The 18588-nt window shown below is 41.2% G+C and overlaps 1 protein-coding gene across 1 annotated transcript; it reads right to left on the bottom strand.

Annotated features, from left to right (window-relative positions):
- Positions 1–14205: 14205 nt before the first annotated feature.
- Positions 14206–18280, bottom strand: LOC101878701 (interferon alpha-inducible protein 27-like protein 2B). Its single transcript, XM_005153429.3, has 3 exons — positions 18087–18280; positions 15279–15425; positions 14206–14389 (listed from the first exon to the last, which is right to left on the bottom strand). The coding sequence occupies exons 1-3, from the start codon at positions 18232–18234 to the stop codon at positions 14361–14363; spliced, it is 324 nt and encodes a 107-aa protein (XP_005153486.1). The 5' UTR covers positions 18235–18280; the 3' UTR covers positions 14206–14360.
- Between the last annotated feature and the right edge of the window lie 308 nt (positions 18281–18588).

The raw sequence follows: 18588 nt of genomic DNA, 5'->3' as shown, positions 1-18588 counted from the left end.
GAGCAGTGCTTAACCTAGAGAAGGGACTTTTCTTTTTCCTCTTGCATTTCCAGTGCACTTTCTTTTCCTTTTCTAAATATTATTCTTCCCAATGGATGCTTTTATTGTCTCAAATATGCAATGAAATAGATTTCAATTGATAAGCAGCCTTCAGAGCAGAGATCAGTGGAAGATTATACATGACAGTAATAAGTGAGAATTTAGTGAACTCATTGACTTGGAGTAGGCAAGGAGATATACAGCCCTCCATCTCTGCTCTTGGTGTGAGCTATGACCACGAGTGAACCTCGCAGCCTGTCCTGTCTGACATGGACCTGGCACGTGTCTTCAAGTTCAGCCCAACAGTCTGTACCCATAGCCCCAAATCCCCTTTTGGGACAATGATTTGAGCACCCAAGAGCCAAACAAGCATGGAGGCTTTTCTCTCCCTTTAGCTGAAGGTACAGAGAGACCACAGCTGATCTACAAGTCTTTCTGAACACGCGGCTTGCATTCATCTCCCTGTGTGACCCTGGCTGGGGAGCAGAACAAGCTCTTGTGCTTAGTTTACCACCAGTGCTGGGTTAGTTTACAGTTTTTAGCAATTCACCTTGCTCAGGTAAATTGTGTTATAAATGTTAGGAGCTGTTGTAGGTGTACATGTACTGTGCTGCTTAGCTGCATCCACCCTTCTGGTGATGGCTATTTCCATGTTTACCACCTTGCTGGTCCAACCTCAACAATCTCTTTCCAGTGGAGTCAAGAGTCCTGGAATCTTGTCTCTTCTTTTCACACTATTAAAACAAAATAATAGCAATTCAGTCATTAAAAACTGTGAAATAAATGACTGGAGCTGTTCCTCAGGAGTTTGAAACCTTTGTTTTGTGACTCAGACTGGCTGAGACAACAGGAATGGGGTCTGAATTGAAAGTAAATTTGAAAAGCTTGAAATAAAGAAAAGGGTTGAATGTTTCATATCCAATAATGTTGAATTTTTCATAAGTAATAAATCTAATGTGAAATAAAATGCTGAAATACAGCTGTGGCTTGGTGGTTTATATTCCAGGAACCCGAAGTACAATAAATATGCACAAAAAAATTAGCATAGACATTGAAATACTCAGGACAGAGTCAAACCCTTGAAGGGAGTTACAGCATTATCTTGCTATGTAGATACGTTGATGGTCCAGTGCTCCCAGTTGGAAGTGCCTGCCACTCATTTGTAGGAGAGAGGAGAATTCTACGCCTGGTTCCTTCTCTTCTCCTGATACCATGTTCCCTAGAGACCTACTGTCTGCTTTGTTAATGATTAAGAGCTAACTACAGAAGGGCACGTATCAAGTATGGACATATTATATTGTGTCAGAATTGAGGAGGAAGCCTCAGCCTTGTGTCCCCTGTGCCTCTCTCCAGTATTAATCTTCTCAGTACATGAAATATTTTTCACCAATACATAACCTCACTTATTACTTCCTGCCATTAAGTGCAGCAAATACTCAGACACTCTTCTGGAACATTTCCAAATGAAATCTCAGAGTCATTACATTAACCTTTTCCATTATAGAGCAGAAGGAAATTAGCTATTGGCACACACAGAAATACACAGATAGCGGTAAGATATTTTGCATAATTGTATTTTTATACTTTCTGACAATGCAAAGAGTTAAAGAAAAATGTTTAAAAACCTGCATGCTTCATTAAAAACTCTCGATTTCTCTATTTTCAGCAAAATAAGCCATCAGTGTTAGATTCTATAATTGACACCATTGCTTAGGGAACAAACCTATGAATCTTATTAGAGACAAATTCATTACTTTAAGTCCACCCTTAGGATGCAGAGCTCATAAAAGAAACCTCTGGAGGGTTCAGCTTAGGGGATGAGATGATTTCAGGCTGCAAATCTACAGATTTGCTGTAATTAACCTGAACTAATTATTGTCAGGCGATGGGTCAGACATCCTGGATAAAAGACCCTGACTGGTTCTGTGGTCTACTGGGTTTTCAGTAAGACAGCTGCTTGTTAAACAAAGAAAAAGTACTGAAAGCACAGCCCTATGTATTCTTAAAGTAAGATAAATCTTTCCACTGGGAGGAAATAGCAGAGTCTATTTAAAATGCACAATCAAATGGCCCAACTGCAATATATTAATGTTTAATACTTTTGCTAGCTAGCTCACAGCAGGTAACAATCAGTAGCAATGGTCAAAAACAACTCCTAGGTGGGCTAAGCTGATCTCTATATGAAGTGAATGACTGTTTGCCTGCTTTTGCACATATCATGAGAAGGGATCCATTTGAACACTTTTTTTATGCACTGCAAACACAGTTACAGTCCCGCAATGAGTGCTGACCTGTCGCTGTGCTTCCACTGCTACTATTTTAACTTGCATGCTTTTGTTTTGATACCAAATATACAAACCTCTGCTAGATTTCACTCACCCAAGTCTGCATACAAGCAGTGAGATAGACGTGTCCCTAGGGTGTGGGTAGGAGTCCCTCTGTGTGACCTGGAGGATAAGGGGCTCTAGCTGCGCTCCTGGGGCTGGCAGGTACTGGTTGTCGTGGTTTGTTGGATAGGTTTATTTGAGCTTCTAAGGATTGATGTTTAATATGAGATAATCTTTTGTTTCTGATTACATCTTATTTAACCCTCTGACCCTGTAAATATTAAGAATAGCTTACAATGCATTGTTTCCATTTCCCAATTGGGGCGTCCTTCTAACAACATTGCATCTTCCTGCTGAGAGAGCAGGAGGAGCAATGCCAGGTAAAAAGTGCTTTTTTGACATCCTTCTGTTTAGGTGCTCTGCTCACCTAGCTGTACTTTGGCCTTATTGAAGCACAGGCCTTTTGGTCTTGATGTATTCAACACCTTTGATACTTACAAGCTTGCCTCTGTTGACTGTTCCCCTGTTTACAACTAACTAAAAGCAGGACCCATACCCTTTGCTCTGCTCTGGCCTCAGGTCGTTTTCCACTTGCACTTCACTCATGCTACCTTAGTACTTCTGTTGAACAGTTTTACAACAGAAGGAAAGACTCCACAACCTTCACTTCACAGTGACTCACTAGCTCATTAACCTTCATTAGCTGTGATTGGTATTTCAGATGCGGTTTGGACAGGAAACCATAGGCTGAAGCAGAACCAAACTGCTCTGTCAGCCCAGATGGAATGGCAACATGGGATGCAGGAGCCAAACTCCTTTCACATGGCCACATTAAACTAGCAAAACAAGGACAAGAAAAAGAGCTTTAGATGATACTAAAGGGATGCTACTCCATTTGTCCTTCTGTCTTGCAGACAGCACGCTACCCATCACCCCTGCCCTGCTTGAGCTACAACAGGCTCTCCTAAAGAGACTCTCCAATGTCACCAGTCCTGGAGTGCGGTAGAGGTGAGAGCAGGTAGTTTTTGCAATTCTGCTATATGGGAGAAAAGCAAGCAAGTATTTCCTTGTGCATTTAGATCAATAGAAGGCCCTCTGAGAATTGGTCTCTGTCTGATAAGTGCAGCTTAGGGCATGATTATTGCAGGCTTGCTCTGGGGCTCTTTATGAGAGGTATGACAATAAAAACTAGTTACCAGTGAATGAAAACCTTAACAGCAGCAGGAAAAGCTGCAGTTATCATGCATCACCACTGTATGCCACTGCAGACTAATGACTGGTGCATCCCAGAAATGAGGCATTGCTATAGCGGACCCCTCAGGAACATTAAGTTAATAATAAATTGTAATCCTATTACCTTTAGAAGTTCTCAGTGCTATTAATCTCACAGTTTCTAAATCAGCGGTTTAAAACCTGAAAATCACAATGCCATGAACACCTTTGTGTATACATAATTTTTAAGCACAGAAGCCAGCATGAGTCAATATAATAATAATAAATTTACATTTTCAGTATCTTTCTTTTTAAGAATATTCCACGTGTAATTTAAAATTTGTCAGAAAAACATCAGCCATGGAACAGATTATTTTCGTAATCTATTTATGTTAAAGATAAAGTAAACATGAATTATCTCATCTGTCTTCTATAAGTAAGTCCTTTATTGGGCTAGTGTAAAATTGCTGTCAGGTTTATATCTTTGCATCAAAAGGAATAAATAAAATTCACTACAGAAAAATTCTTGGGTTTATATCTTGAAACAGATTTCTAGAGTTAATTCACATCCTAATAAAATGCTTTTTGGAAAATCAGTAATGGTGTTGCAAAAAATCTTACTACCGGGACCAAGTGAAAACTAACTTCGTGCTGACAGAACATGAAGAACTTGTTAAACATTTGTGTATAAATGCTTAAGTAAGCTTGTAATTGCTGAATTAAGCACTTACATACTTTTTGAATTATAACCTGAATTAGGTCTCCATTTCTATTTCTTTCTCCTACAGGGATGGAGTCTGGAAGAATACTTTAATTTTTGATTTCTTCAATTTTCTGATCATTCTCATTTGTTGTTTCTATATCTGGTTATTAACAGATTTAACCAGCTGCTCATTTCTGTCTCTTCATACTTCTGCTCTTCTGTTTTCTTCAGTTTTTAGTCTGACTGCAGTTTAAACTATCATTTGCTCTAGATAAATCTTCATGAGATGGGTGTGAGAAGGGGAATGTCCAGGGCATAGACTCCCAATAAATATATATAGAAATTATTACTTTGCCAAAATAATTTATTGATAGAATTTTTAGCTTCTCTTATAGAAATTGTAGGGAATGTCTCCTCCATCTCAAGGGTAAAAGCCAAGTAACCTGGATTTGTAGTGTCTCCAAGAGCTGGGACGTTTAAATTCAAAACTTCACACCAAATTAATCTTGTGCAGGCTGCATCATCACCTCTCCCAGGGGAATTACAGACCATCTTGGATCACATCCTTTCCATTCCCCGGTCAGTGAGGAGGATGGGTGGTGCAAGCCATGGGACATATTTCCTTTTATTGCCGAGGTGCCTGCTCATCTTTGAGAAGTGGTAATACTAACATAAAAAGAGGTCAACCCAGAGCCATCTTTCCTCTTCCTCTGCAAAGGAGCTGTATGACATTAAATTACCTATTTACAAAATAGATTTACATATAAAGCTGTATTAAAGAGGTGAAATGGCTGGAAAAAATAAAATAAGAAAAAGGAATCTCCCTTGAAATTTTATTTGTAAAGGCTGAGAGCTGCACTTTGCCACTGAAGCAACATCTATGAACTGTTTCAGTGCTGGAGACTTTTTCAGCTTATATTAAACTACTGATATTAAACTACTACTGATAAAGCTTGATGCTGCTGCTTCTGCATTAACACAATAGCAGTTGCATGGAGGTGGTACAAATTGATGCATTTTTTCTAAGAACTCTTCCTTGTCCTCTGGGGTTTCTATAGGCAATGTGATCCATGAGTGCTACCAGCAAACTGAATCCAGTCCAAAGATTTAGATCTCTATGTAACTTCAATCACCTCCTGAGCTACGTCTAGTAATAGTAACTACTTGCATGTTTGATATTGTATTTTAAACTTCTGCAACAATTCCTGTTTCTGACTGCAGTGTAATAGTTGAGCTCTATAAGGGGTTATTCCAACCCCATAAGTGAATAAATCTGAATCCCTCCCTTCCATAACAGTTGCCCTCTTAAAATAATTATTGGGAAAAAAAATGAAAGGGTAATCATTAGTCCAATAATGGCTCTGGTGAAAGGAAACCTAAATTAAGTCATATTGGATCTCTGGAACATTAGATTAGGCAAATTAAGCATTTTACTTCTCTTTATAATCCTAAACCTATAGTAGGACTAAGACAGTGAAGTTCTGGGTGTGAGAGGGAAATAACTATCAGTTGTGAAATATCTTTAGACTGTTTAGTAACATTACCATTCACAGCCACGGAATACATTGTATTTTATTGTAAACTTCATTCCTTAGAGAAGTATAAATCTTGGAAGTGTGTCAATACTTGGCAAAGTAAATAGTCTCTGGAGGCAAAAAATGTTTAAGACCATCTATCAAGTATAAGAAGTTGATAGCAATTAAAATTAGAAATGTTTATGTGTAAACATAAATTGCGGAGGTAGCTTAAAACTGCCCAGTAAAAATCTTGGCTAGGTGGAAATTCCAATTGCAAAAGACTGCAAAAAGCAACATCTGAATTTTAAGAACTGGTTTTGTAGCGTACACTTTTTTTCCTCAGGGACAGTATTTTCTATAAAGTTTTATTTCATTAAGAGAAATATATTTATTTATTCCTTTATTGTCACATTCAGGCATTCTTAACCCTCCTTCTCTCCCCCTCAAAAAAACCAAAACCCACCAAACAATGGGTAAAACCAAGAGAAGTTGGATAAAATAGTGCTTGTGTTAGACAAGCACTAAACCAGATTACATTTTAATGCTCACTTTTCCTCAAAAGTGATATAGAGAAGGACGGGAACTATTTGAAGTTAATTATTGTAATCATTAATGATGACAATTTTTATAAGGGAAAGTTTTTACAAACTTTTGTATTATCGTGCATTTAAATGCAATTATTAATGATGTCTCTTTAATGTACATATCCATGGGACCTGATGAGATGCATTCACAGGTCCTGGGAAAATTGGCCAATGAAGTGGCCAAGCCACTATCCATCATATTTGAGAAGTTGTGGACATCAGATGAAGTTCCCACTGACTGGAAAAGGGTAAACATAGCCCCCATTTTTAAAAAGGGGAGAAAAAAAAGACCTGGGAAGCTACAGGCCAGTCAGTGTCACCTAAGTGCCTGTCAAGGTCATGGACCGGAGCCTCCTGGAAACTATGCTAAAGCACATGATAAATAAGGAAGCGATTGGTGACAGCCAACATGGCTTCACCAAGGGCAAATTGTGCCTGCTGAATTTGGTGACCTTCTACAATGGATGTACATTGTTAATAGACAGGACAGACTGTCATCTACCTGGACTCATGCAAAACATTTGACACTGTCTCACATAACAACCTTGTCTCTAAACTGGAGAGGCACAGGTGTGATGGATGGACCACTTGATGAATCCATTCAGTGGAAAAGGAGTTGGATGGATGGTAGCACTCAAATTGTTGTGGTCAGCAGCTTGATGTTCGAGACGTCACATCCTTGTCTCTAAATTGGAGAGACATCAATTTCGTGGATGGACTACTCAGTAGATAAAGAACTGGCTGGATGGGTGCATGCAAAGAGTTGTGGTCAGTGGCTCAATGTCCAGCTGGAGACCAGTAACGAGTGGTGTCCCTCAGGGATCAGTGTTGGGATTGGTCTTGTTCAACATGTTTGTCAGTGACATGGACAGTGGGATTGAGTGTGCCCTCAGCAAGTTTGCTGATGACACCAAGCTGTGTGGTTCAGTTGATACACTGGTGGGAAGGAATGCCATCCAGAGGGACCTTGACATGCTTGTGAGGTGGGCTGATGCCAGCCTCATGAAGTTTAACCATGACAAGTGCAAGGTCCTACACCTGGGTCGGAGCAATCCCAGGCACAGCTACAGGTTGGGCAGAGAAGAGATTCAGAGCACTCCTGTGGAGAAGGACTTGGGGGTGTTGGTCAGTGAGAAAATGAACATGAGCCAGCTTCAGTGTGCACTTGCAGCCCAGAAAGCCAACCGTATCCTGGGCTGCATCAAAAGGAGCATGACCAGCAGGTCAAAGGAGGTGATCCTGCCCCTCTACTCTGCTCTCGTGAGATCCCACCTGCAGTACTGCATCCAGTACCCCAACACAAGATGAACGTGGACCTGCTGGAGCAAGACAGAGGAAAGTCATGAAGATGATCGGGGACTGGAGCACGTCTCCTATGAAGACAGGCTATGAGAGAGTTAAGTTTGTTCAGTCTGGAGAAGAGAAGGCTGCATGGAGACTTCATAGCAGCCTTTCAGTATCTGAGGGGGGCCTATAAGGGTGCTGGAGAGAGACTTTTTATACAAGGAAGTAGCGATAGGACAAGGGGAATGGCTTTAAACTGAAAGAGGGTAGATTATATTAGGTATAAGGAAGAAATTCTTTACTGTGAGGATGGTGAGGTATTGGAGCAAGTTGCACAGAGAAGCTGTAGCTGCTCCATCCCTGGAAGTGTTCAAAGCCAGGCTGGATGGGGCTTTGAGCAACCTGGTCTAGAGGATCTTGCCCATGACAACGGGATTGGAACTACATGATCAAGTACAAGTACAAATAAGCACTATATTGACAAGGAGATGTGCATGCTCCTGTTTTTGATCTAGTGGACAGTCTCAGATCATTGTACTTGGGTCTTGAGGAGATGCAAAGAGCACAGCTAGAACTCTGGTTAATGTGGTGGTAGAGAGGATATGTTTGGCTATAGGTGGACCCTGCCTCTTCAACCAAGGCTGCCATGACTTTGGGGATCTGCTATTAGGCACCCTACAGCACCAGATCATATGGTAAATAGACTCAGACTATCTCCTTCCTTGAATATAAGGAGGTGTGAGGAGAACACCAACTGCACATGTGGCAGTCCTGAAGAAGCTTGAAGTGGAGGGGTGCTCTGTCCACAGTAAGTCTGCTGCAGAAGGTGATGAGGAGTGAGCGGCCTTCCAGCCAGTGCCCCAGGCACGGGGAACCTTACTTGCAGCAGAAAGAGTGCCAGGCTGCTGGATGTAAGGGAGAGACTGTGGCTGGGAATCTTTGAAAGGAGTGATTCAAAAGCCATGCCTGAAAGTGGAATAAAGCTACAAAAAGTGAAACTGAATGCTTCCAAGTTACAGTGTTAGAAATGAGACGGAAAGAGTGCCTAAGTCAGCTAAGTAAATACAAGACTTTCCCCATCTTATGTTGAATTTCTTCCACAATAAGAGAACCTCTTTTCCCTCCTTTTCATCTGTGGGAAAGATATCTCAGGGAAGGAAATCTTAGAATGGGACCCAAATGAGGAGCTGGTATGTGACTGAAATGTTGGTGTTCCAAACACCCACCACTGAGGAGACTGAGTGCACTCACATGAGAAGATTAATTCTGGCATTAGACAGGGAAGAAGCACCCATATCAGGAGCTTCCTCTCATCTTCCTTACTTCCAGAGGAATATCAGCTCAGCAACTACTTCTATGTCTACTCCAGAATGGTGAAAGAGAAGAGGGCTTTGTTAAGCGCTCCCAGCTTTCTAGAGGAAAAGAGTGACTGGACTTCCTCACAGAGTCACAGCAGTCTTCTGTGTACACATGCTGTGATGAAACCAAAACACAAATAAGATGATGAGACACAATTCCACTGCAGATTGCTGCTATATATTGGATCTCCTCCCTCCTTTGTTGGAGGAGTCCTCGGACAACAGGGCAGTCATCATTCTTTGGCTTCCAAAGACAGGGATACTCATGGGTCCCTTAGTAACATGAGAGTAATGGGAAACTGTAGGAAGTAGCAAAAGTATTCTATATTTTTAAACTTAGACTTTGTCTTACAGTCTCTCCATCAAAAATATGTGAGAATGTAATGAAATAAGACATGACAAATCAATAGAGAAAACAGCATCTGAACCACAATGCAAGCATTTATTGTCTCCTTGTGCATTAAATTACCCAATTAATGTTTCCTGTTGCCTTAGCCTGTTCTAATAAGGCTTGACTGTCGCTTATCAGCCCCTAATCTTCTAAATGATGAACAAGAACTGCAGCTGGATTTACAAGAGCCTTTGGGGCACAATACCAAACTCCCAGAGCGGCAAAGATCCATCCTTGGAATAATGCTTATTAGGGTTTCTCATTCATTACCATTTACTTCACACAGATATCTGCTAACAAGATCAGCTCAGCTTTATTATTTATGAAGTACTATTAAAATAAATATTCTGGACAACCAATCTCTATGTATTACACAATTGTCAAAAAATAAGCTTTTTCTTGCATAAAAATGTCATTTCAGATAGCAACACTCCCTCAAATCAACCGAGTTTGCCTCTTTCATTGGCTTATTTTTTTCCTGAAAGGGTGATCTATAGCTTAAAACATTTGATAGTAAGGAAAATGTTTCCAGAGTAACTGAAAGTAATTTTTATGGTTTGTGTGAATGAGTTAGCTGATTAGAATAACAATGTTGGGAAAGAGTTGTAATGAGTAACTAATAGGGATAAATGATTTTTAATAGACAATGGTCGTGCCTTCAGAATGATAAATACTTTCCTATTGTTAAAAGATATATCTATTTTACTAAGAAAGGCTTCTTATGAACTGTGAGCTTGGGGGGGGAGGGGGGGGAGGAATAGATTCATTTAGATAAAATGCTATTAAATTGCCTGTATAGTGTCCTGTCAGACAACTATCGACCCCATCCCATGGGAGAAATTGATTTCTGTGCAGAGAGCTGTGTGCTTTCTGCAGTGTATTGCTTCAGTGCTATTGCTCTGGTAATCACACACTGCTGCCTCTTCTCCTTTCTCTCTCTCTATTTGTTGTGGAAAGATTGATTGAGAGACATGAGGGATTTAAATTGCCATATTTGTTGTTATTTGACCTTTTCAATTATATTCTGTTAAAAATGTAAATACTTCATTTGTAGTAATGTACATATGAATTTGCTCAAGTGGGCTGTGAGTAAGGCTTTCAGGAGGAAGCATTTACCTTTGTTCTCCTATAGAACTGGAAGAGCTGACTCAGTTAAGTGAATTCTAATGCAGCTGAGGATGCTCCCTGCTTCAGTAAAGCTATCTAGGTTAATTCTCAACACATCAAGATCTGAAGATGAGAAAAATAATCCACATTGGTAACACCAGAACCACAGGAGTGCTGAAAAGTGAAATGATACATGATTAAGTATCCTTGCTTTAGTTCGAATTGCTTTTCCTTCTTGTAGGCATAAATAATTTTTGTCAGCTTTCACTAATGATAGTCATTTTTTAACAAGACAAAATCACTTGAGGTCAAGGAATTAAGTTGAAACACAGTTTTAAATCTTCCCCCTTTGCAGGTAAGTAAGAAACAAAGTCTTTAATTGTCATGACATAGTCACACATAGCTTCTCATAATACAGCTTCAGTTTACACAACTGTTTGTCTAATGAGTTATGTATGTGCTTGGCATTTTTTACTACTTCTTGTCATTCTTTCATTATTTTCATTAGTATGACTCACCTTAGCATCATCAGTGCTAAAGTAGGTGTTTGGATGTCTACTGATTGAAATCTAGGTCCTTGCTGTTCTCTGTGAGTATACTTTGGCACTTGCACATGGAGGAATCTCTGAATGAGAAAAAGCCAGAATAGACTTTCTTGTTCTACCTCATGCCAGTCCTAACTAAGGGCATAGAAGGGAATAAAGATGTGCTGGTAGATCACAGTTATACTTTAGAAGTCACAGGCTGCTGCATTAACCCTTGGGAGGAAAGTATAGGATGGCTTAATTAGAGCCTTGCATTCATCCAAACTTAAAGACCAGTGAACTTCTGAGTCCACCAAAGCTATGGCAAATATCCAGAGTTTCAATGCATTTATATTTATTATGCTGGGTGGACAAAGCTGCAAAAGCAGAACCACTGATGATCTGTAAAGTCAATAAAGACAGGATGCAGCTTCTCCTTTGCCTTTTACTTGCCCACGTCCTTTAACCTGTAGTAAATAGACATAAAATGCTGTCTACTCAAAATCACATTGCTTTACACTGATCTTATGCTCCCTCCCTTTGGTGTAAAGAGATGGCAGAAATGTGCAGTTCTGGGCCCCCCAGTTCAAGAAGGACAGGGAATTGCTTGAAAGAGTCCAGCGCAGAGCCACAAAGATGATGGAGTGGAACACCTCCCTTATGAGGAGAGGTTGAGGGAGCTGGGTCTCTTTAGCTTGGAGGAGACTGAGGGGTGATCTCATCAGTGTTTACAAATATGTAAAGGGTGGGTGTCAGGATGATGGAGCTAGGCTTTTATCAGTGATATCCAGTGGTAGGACAAGGGGCAATGGGTGTAAACTGGAGCATAGGAGGTTCCACGTTAACATCAGGAAGACCTTCTTTACTGTAAGAGTGACAGAGCACTGGAACAGGTTGCCCAGGGAGGTTGTGGAGTCTCCTACATTGGAGATATTCAAGGCCTGCCTGGACAAGTTCCTGTGTGATGTACTCTAGGTTACCCTGCTCTTGCAGGGGAGTTGTTCTAGATGATCTTTCGAGGTCCCTTCCAACCCTTGGGATTCTGTGATTCTGTGGTGAATCTGATATTAGCAAGGATCATTAAGTGGTTTATAGAAATTTAACTGTGCTCCTGGGCATTTAAGCAGCTTTCTCTGCCTATGCCCCATCAGCTGTTTAGCAAAGCTGCCATGGTATTTTTTAGAGGAAATATGAGGTCATGGGGCAAAGTCCAAGCCAGCAAGATGTTCCACCACAGCTCTTGCAGAGGGTGAGCCAAGTCAGGAGAGGAAGGTAACAGCACCCTGCTGATGTCCTGCAGCAGTTGTAAGGTTGCTGCCTTGGAAGGGATCAAGGATGACTGTGGAGCAGGTTTGAAAGTGAGAGGGCAAAGGGGTTTGGAGGCTAATTCAGTGAGGACACTGGGAAAGGCAGGCATGTTATAAGGAGGCGCAACCACAACAGGAGAACCAGACAGAAACTTCATCAGAGTAAAACTGTCAGCCTCCCTCTGTCTTCCTTCTTCAGGGGCTGGTGACATTGGTTTCCAGATCCTGACATTTGTGTTTTACCAAACCTTTTGCTTTGTGCTTAATGGTGACTGAGGCACATGTGAAAATCATTGTTACTGAGCTCTGGAGAAGTGCTACAGAGGAACAGAGACAAGCTGGAAGAAAAAATCTATTTCAGCATATAGGAAAAGAATTTCCACTGGAAGTGTGGTGAAACTTTTGAACAGATTGCGTAGAGAAGCTACAACACTTGTTTCCTTCAATAGTTTCAAAACCTGACTGGACAAAGCCTTGAGCAAACAAGCCTAACATTAAGGCTAACACTGCTTTGATCAGAATGTTGGACCTCAGAACTGCTCCTACTCTCCCCACACCACAATCTCTTTGAAATGGAATCTTTCTATGGTTTTATAACTTCAGCTCCTGGTTACATTTAAGCATTTGCCTGAGATACCACCTTGTGAGCACAGCAGCTCCATCCCACGAAATTGAGACTTTGTTTTTCAATTGTGTTTTAATACTTTGCATAGCACAGCAAGTGAAGATAAATTTCTGCACCTTTTCCTCCATGCTTGCACTCATTAAATAATTCCATGTAACTTTGTTGCAACTGGAGGCAGATGCTGACTTCTCATGTCCTTTCAGGAAGGTGCCTAAGCAGGAGAGAGAAGAATATATCTGGGAGCATAAGGTGCACGTGTACAAACAAGTCTCTCAGCCATGAAGAGATGCAGCTGAGATGGGAATGCTCAATCTGGGTGACAGAAGCTGCTGGAGAAAATCACTGACTGCAGCACCACAAACCCAGTGCTTCTTAACTTGTGGCCTGAAGGTATGAGACTCTCTCCTTCTGTCTTGGGGTGAAGAAAAGGAAGGAAAAGCTGCACAGTGTGGTTTTGTTATAAATACAAAGGGAGAAGGTGACAGGGGAGAGAGGATGAGGAGCCAGAAAGACAGGAATAAGATTGAAGTGTTGGGGAGAGTGTATTTTGCATAGGGAATGGAAAGCATTATGTGTGTTTGGTGAAACATCATTGTATGAGTACATATGAAGGAAAGGAGTCTGGCATGTGGGGAAAAGCAAAAAGCCCCAGCAGTGACACCTATTGCAGAGAAGATGTCTCTTTTCCTTATCTGTTCTCAGGTATCATAAGAAGTTTACAGGAGTAATTTTTGTTTATCTGTGACAAAGCTGATACCTCTCAATAAACAAACAGGGGCTTTAAACTAAGTTAATGTGAAAGGGACCTTAGAAATAGTAGCGGGATAAAAATATAAGTTGCATCTCTAAGGTATGAGATTTATTGAGACCTCTCTCATTTGCTTACGTGTATTCTTAATTAAACAGGATTTAAGTTGATAGCCCATTAGAAGTACAGCCAAAGGGAACTGCTGGATGCCCCTTACCAAGTGTTTCTGTGCTTCTCTCTCACAACAGAGTGACTTTTGCATTCTGATTGCTGTTTGTAAAATAAACAAAGCAAGCTACCTGTGACTGGGGAGTCCAGTGTTGCTAAGCCCAGGATTTTAGTAAGACACCCATGCAGTCCAAAGTACCTTAGCGTCCACTTACTGGCTTGTGTTCATTATGTGCCCGTGCTTCATAGAATGTTTAATCAAGGAAGAAACTGCCCCTCATCCCTGTCCCCACTAGTTTAATGCAAGAATCCACCATTTTAAGATACTTTATTTGTGCATGTGTAAAAGGCTTTGCCTTTCATGCAGTGACAGGGAAAGCAAAGAAGGGGAGGAGCTGTCAGATAACCGCTGGTAAAGGATGAACTGCTTGCAGAGCTTACTTCTGGACTGATGTTTTTCTTCTGTTCAGCGTCTTCCTCCTTTGCCACCCATTGCTAAGGACAAATACAAACAAACATGAGAGAACAACTTAAAGCAAAGTTGCAGCTCAGGGAAACACAGAGTATCTGAGCACTGGTTACAGACAGGTAAGACACCAAAGGTCTGTGTTACACTTTGAAAAATGTTTTTGAAATTCATAACTTCAATCCTGCCTCCAGTGCTCTTGCAAACCCCACAGGATCCCACTACCATAATTAGCATCCTTACTGATGCATACAGGTACAGACTAAGCCTCCTCATACCTTGGTTTGATTTAACTAGGTGTGGGTTGCATTAACATGGCAGGGTGATGAGGAAAACTTGTGTTGTTCTCTGCTTTGAGCTAGTAAGTGCCAATTAGTCTGCATGTACCAGCTCAAAAATTGTCTGCTTTTGAGCCAATGAATTTCCTTTAAAGGAAAGAAAGCTAAACTGTTCTAAAAGGCCACAAGAAGTGGACTTTATGTTTACCGGCTGTCAGTCTGATAACTCCATTCTCATGATTAATTATGTTATCCCACTGTTTTGTATGTTCAAGTGTGAAGCTCTTGGTTTGGCCCTGAAGTTGTGTTTGAAATTAAAAAAACTTCCAGGATGGTGCTGATGAAAGCATAACCTAAACTTCCATGGGACTTCCTTCTATCACTACTTGTTTCAGATTTCTGTCTCTGCAATCCACCCATATCTTTGTAACCTTGTGGCATAGCTATTTCCCTTGATTCCCTAGTTTCAACTTCCCATCAAGTATAAGGCAATGAACAGGAGAAACGTTGCTTCACGTACGATGCAGCCACTTCTCTTATGTGCATCCCTCCATCTAGTAAATGTACACTTGAGCTGAAATACTGCTGACTTCTCAGAAGTCATCTGCTAATCATCTGTACAAGGGGAACTCTCACTCACAGATGGATTGGACAGTGGAAGTTGTACCACCCCGGGGAGTTCCACCTCCGTGAGAGATGGCCTCCTTGGACATCATCTCGGAGGCCCGGGATCCAGAGGAGATGCCACTGCTAGTAAAACCTGATGAATGGGTTGAGCCTCTGGCACCTAGAATAGATAAAAAGGAGATGTTACTGACCAGAAGGAACCTTATGGGGTAATTATGAACTACTAACAAAGCTAACAAATGTACCAAAAGTCAAGGCAGACTGCTGGTTACTTGCTGATGACTCGCTCCATCAGTATACTGCTTTCTAGCTGCCACCTTGGGAAAGGACACGTGCAGTGTTTTGTGGATAGTTTCAGAACACAAAGAAAACCTACAACTCTTGCACAGACTGTTGTTCGTAGATCTCCAAACCAGTTTCAGCACAGTTTGTCTCTGCTGAGGAGCTACCTGAGGACAGTGGAACAAATTCCTACAGGAGCTAAGGGCTGCTGCAGACTTCACTGCTTACTGTTCCAGGTGACAGGTATGTTCCTTTCACTTCAGTTTCCATAGCATAAACCTGTACATAATAGATACCTGTAAAATTCAAGCACTGTGGTAGCTAGTGGTTAATTTCTGTATATATCTCCATCTCAGTAAAAATAAGACCAAAGTAAAGTATTTCACTGCAATTTTTTCTCCTGGGAGAGGAATAAAGCATTAGTGATGACAAACGTTAGAGATAATGCTTAAAGCATTCCTGGAGAATGCTCAAATATTTTGGTGATGAGCTTGTTTTAATGTCATCTGTAAAGTGATACTGAACAATACTCATGCCCTGCTGCAGAATCAGCCACTCCTCTGAGCGTGTTTGTTCTGGGGGGAGGAATGGTTACAGCCTGAACGAAAAGGTTAAGAAGATGTGTTTGAAGAGTGAGAGATTTCAGTGAGCACCTGCGGAAATGAATCAGGCCCTTTTAGCTCTCAATCAGGCAAAGAATGTGTGGCAAGCTCTCCTGCTGCAGGGAGCCAAAGCTCACACCTGTCTTGGCAACATTACAGAGCTAGCATTTTTCACATGGATAAAATCTCTTTTGGAGTATCTCCTGTAGTCATGGCTGAGGTTTCCTTGAGTCATGCAGATTTCTCTTCACCAAAATAGTGGATTTCATTAAAGTCCAGAGTTGATAAAGACATTGCAAGAATAAAACTAGGTGGTTTTAAATGTTTGTTTCTCTTTCTCTCATAAAGATACTCAGCATATCTCAGCATATGGAGGGATAAAAGTCTTCAGTCTTTTAGTCTGGAGACTACAACTTCATGCTTTTCAGTGGCATCACTACTGAAGAACTTGCCACTGACTGAGTACTGCTGTAGGGCAGACTGTGCAGGTGACTCTGTGTATGACTAGATTAAGCAACTGGCATCTCCTGTGTACCAGGATTTCTGCTGCTAATGCAGCATGGTGCTTGAGAGCATCTCTCAAGCTCTCTCAGTTCTCCTCCTCTCCTGATTCTCTCTCATCTTCTGTTCCTCTGCTGCTACTATCCCTTCACCTCTTTGCTATTAAATATTCAATAAACACTGTATTCAGCAACCTAAATTCAATGATCAAGCCATACTGAGTAAAAATTAAAACATGCCTCACAGGAGTCACATGCAGTGTCTCTCTGAAGTCATTTAATGTCACTTAATCCCTCTCTGTCTGGAGGGCCACACACTATGAATAGCATTGCAGTGTGACTCCTACCTTAAAAAATATAACTTACTTCCTCCTAATTAAATTTATCACATTTTTACTGTTAAAAGGTGCCCAAAATGTAGACCCTGGCCAGATTATCCAGCCAAATACCCATTTTATGTCTGGAAGATACTAGCTCCATCCTTCAGTAGACTTCCAGCTGCTTACTGCGAAAGGAATAGACCAGAACATGACCAACATGGCAGAGATCCCCACCGATCACCAGCCTGCTGGTTAGGGTGTTCCTGACATGTGGGAGATATGGTTCCAAGACCCCTAAGGCAGAAATGGTTTGGAAGCCTTTATCCAAGTCAGCATGCTAACTACTGTACTGCTGGGTAAAGCAGGGCTGTATGGGTCACTATTTTCTGTGGAGTGATGCCTGCTTAGAGATGCCTGTTGGATCAGGTCACACAGGCAGGATTGGCAGGGATAATATGTCATGCATGAATCCCATGGGATCTGGGGTTAAACAGGTGCCAAGCTGCTTGCGGTCATCAGGTCAGGGATCACTCTGTGCATGCAGCAGAAAAGCAAGCAGGGCTAGCTCATGTGAAAGCCAGCTGTGCCTAGTTTTAGTACTTATATACATGTTGTCAAGAATGTGTATATATTCCCTTCATGAATTCAGCTCTTGCACTGCAGCTAATTTTCTTCTGCTATAGTGTCTGCATAACGTTTTATGGGTTCTCCCTGTATGGATGTGCGTGAGTAAAGAGCAAGGGAAATCTGATAGTTTATATGAAATATAAGTACACAGATCATGTTCTTGCATAAGTGTATTGTTGCTTATTGCTACCACAAATTCCCATATTATTGATGATTCCTAGCAGAATGAAGAGGTGCCACAAACTTCAAACAAAACACTGCCCTGAATCTCATATGCATGTATATATTCATGCATATGTACCTATATAGAAAATACTCTTCATAGCATCCCACTCCTAACACACAGTTCAATATAGAAATCGTTTGTCTTCAGTGCAATATGGAAAGTAGGAGAGAAGAGTTTACTTGCCAAGCTTATTTTCAAGTACAAAAACCTCTTTGCCCTTCGGCAGTAAACCACAAAACCACACACACACAAAATGACTCATACCCATTTCCTGGAGAGTAGAGGTAGGGCCTCCAGAGCACACGCCTCCCCCAGAAGCTTTTGCTTCCCTGGACATCATTGATGAAGCAAGCGATCCTCCTATGATCCCGGAGGGAGAGAAACCAGCATTGCGGACGTTTTGGTCAGACATTTCTCTCTGTGATGGTGTGGAATCCACTGAAGCACTGAGAGGCTCAGCCAGCTTTTTTATACACTGTCTACCTCACAGCAGAGAAACGAAACTGCTGCCACCATCAGAAAGAAATGAAAACGAAACTTAGCCTCATCCACAAAATGAAAGTGAACTTTATGAAAATGCCTTTTTATGCATTGTGAGGGTGAAACTTAGGCAAACCATCTGATTTCCTCTTATGATACTAAAACAAATTAGTAACATAATGAATCATTGATTGGCAACCAATGTGGCTAAGAACTTTGCTTCTTCATTCGTTTGCTTTACACTCTATTGTGCTGAATCGCACCTGTAGAAGCTAGCCCTTCATTT

The sequence above is a fragment of the Melopsittacus undulatus genome, unplaced genomic scaffold, assembly GCF_012275295.1.
Source record: "Melopsittacus undulatus isolate bMelUnd1 unplaced genomic scaffold, bMelUnd1.mat.Z mat_scaffold_135_arrow_ctg1, whole genome shotgun sequence".
Lineage (NCBI taxonomy): Eukaryota > Metazoa > Chordata > Aves > Psittaciformes > Psittaculidae > Melopsittacus > Melopsittacus undulatus.
This window is presented reverse-complemented; position numbering and strand designations above follow the sequence as displayed.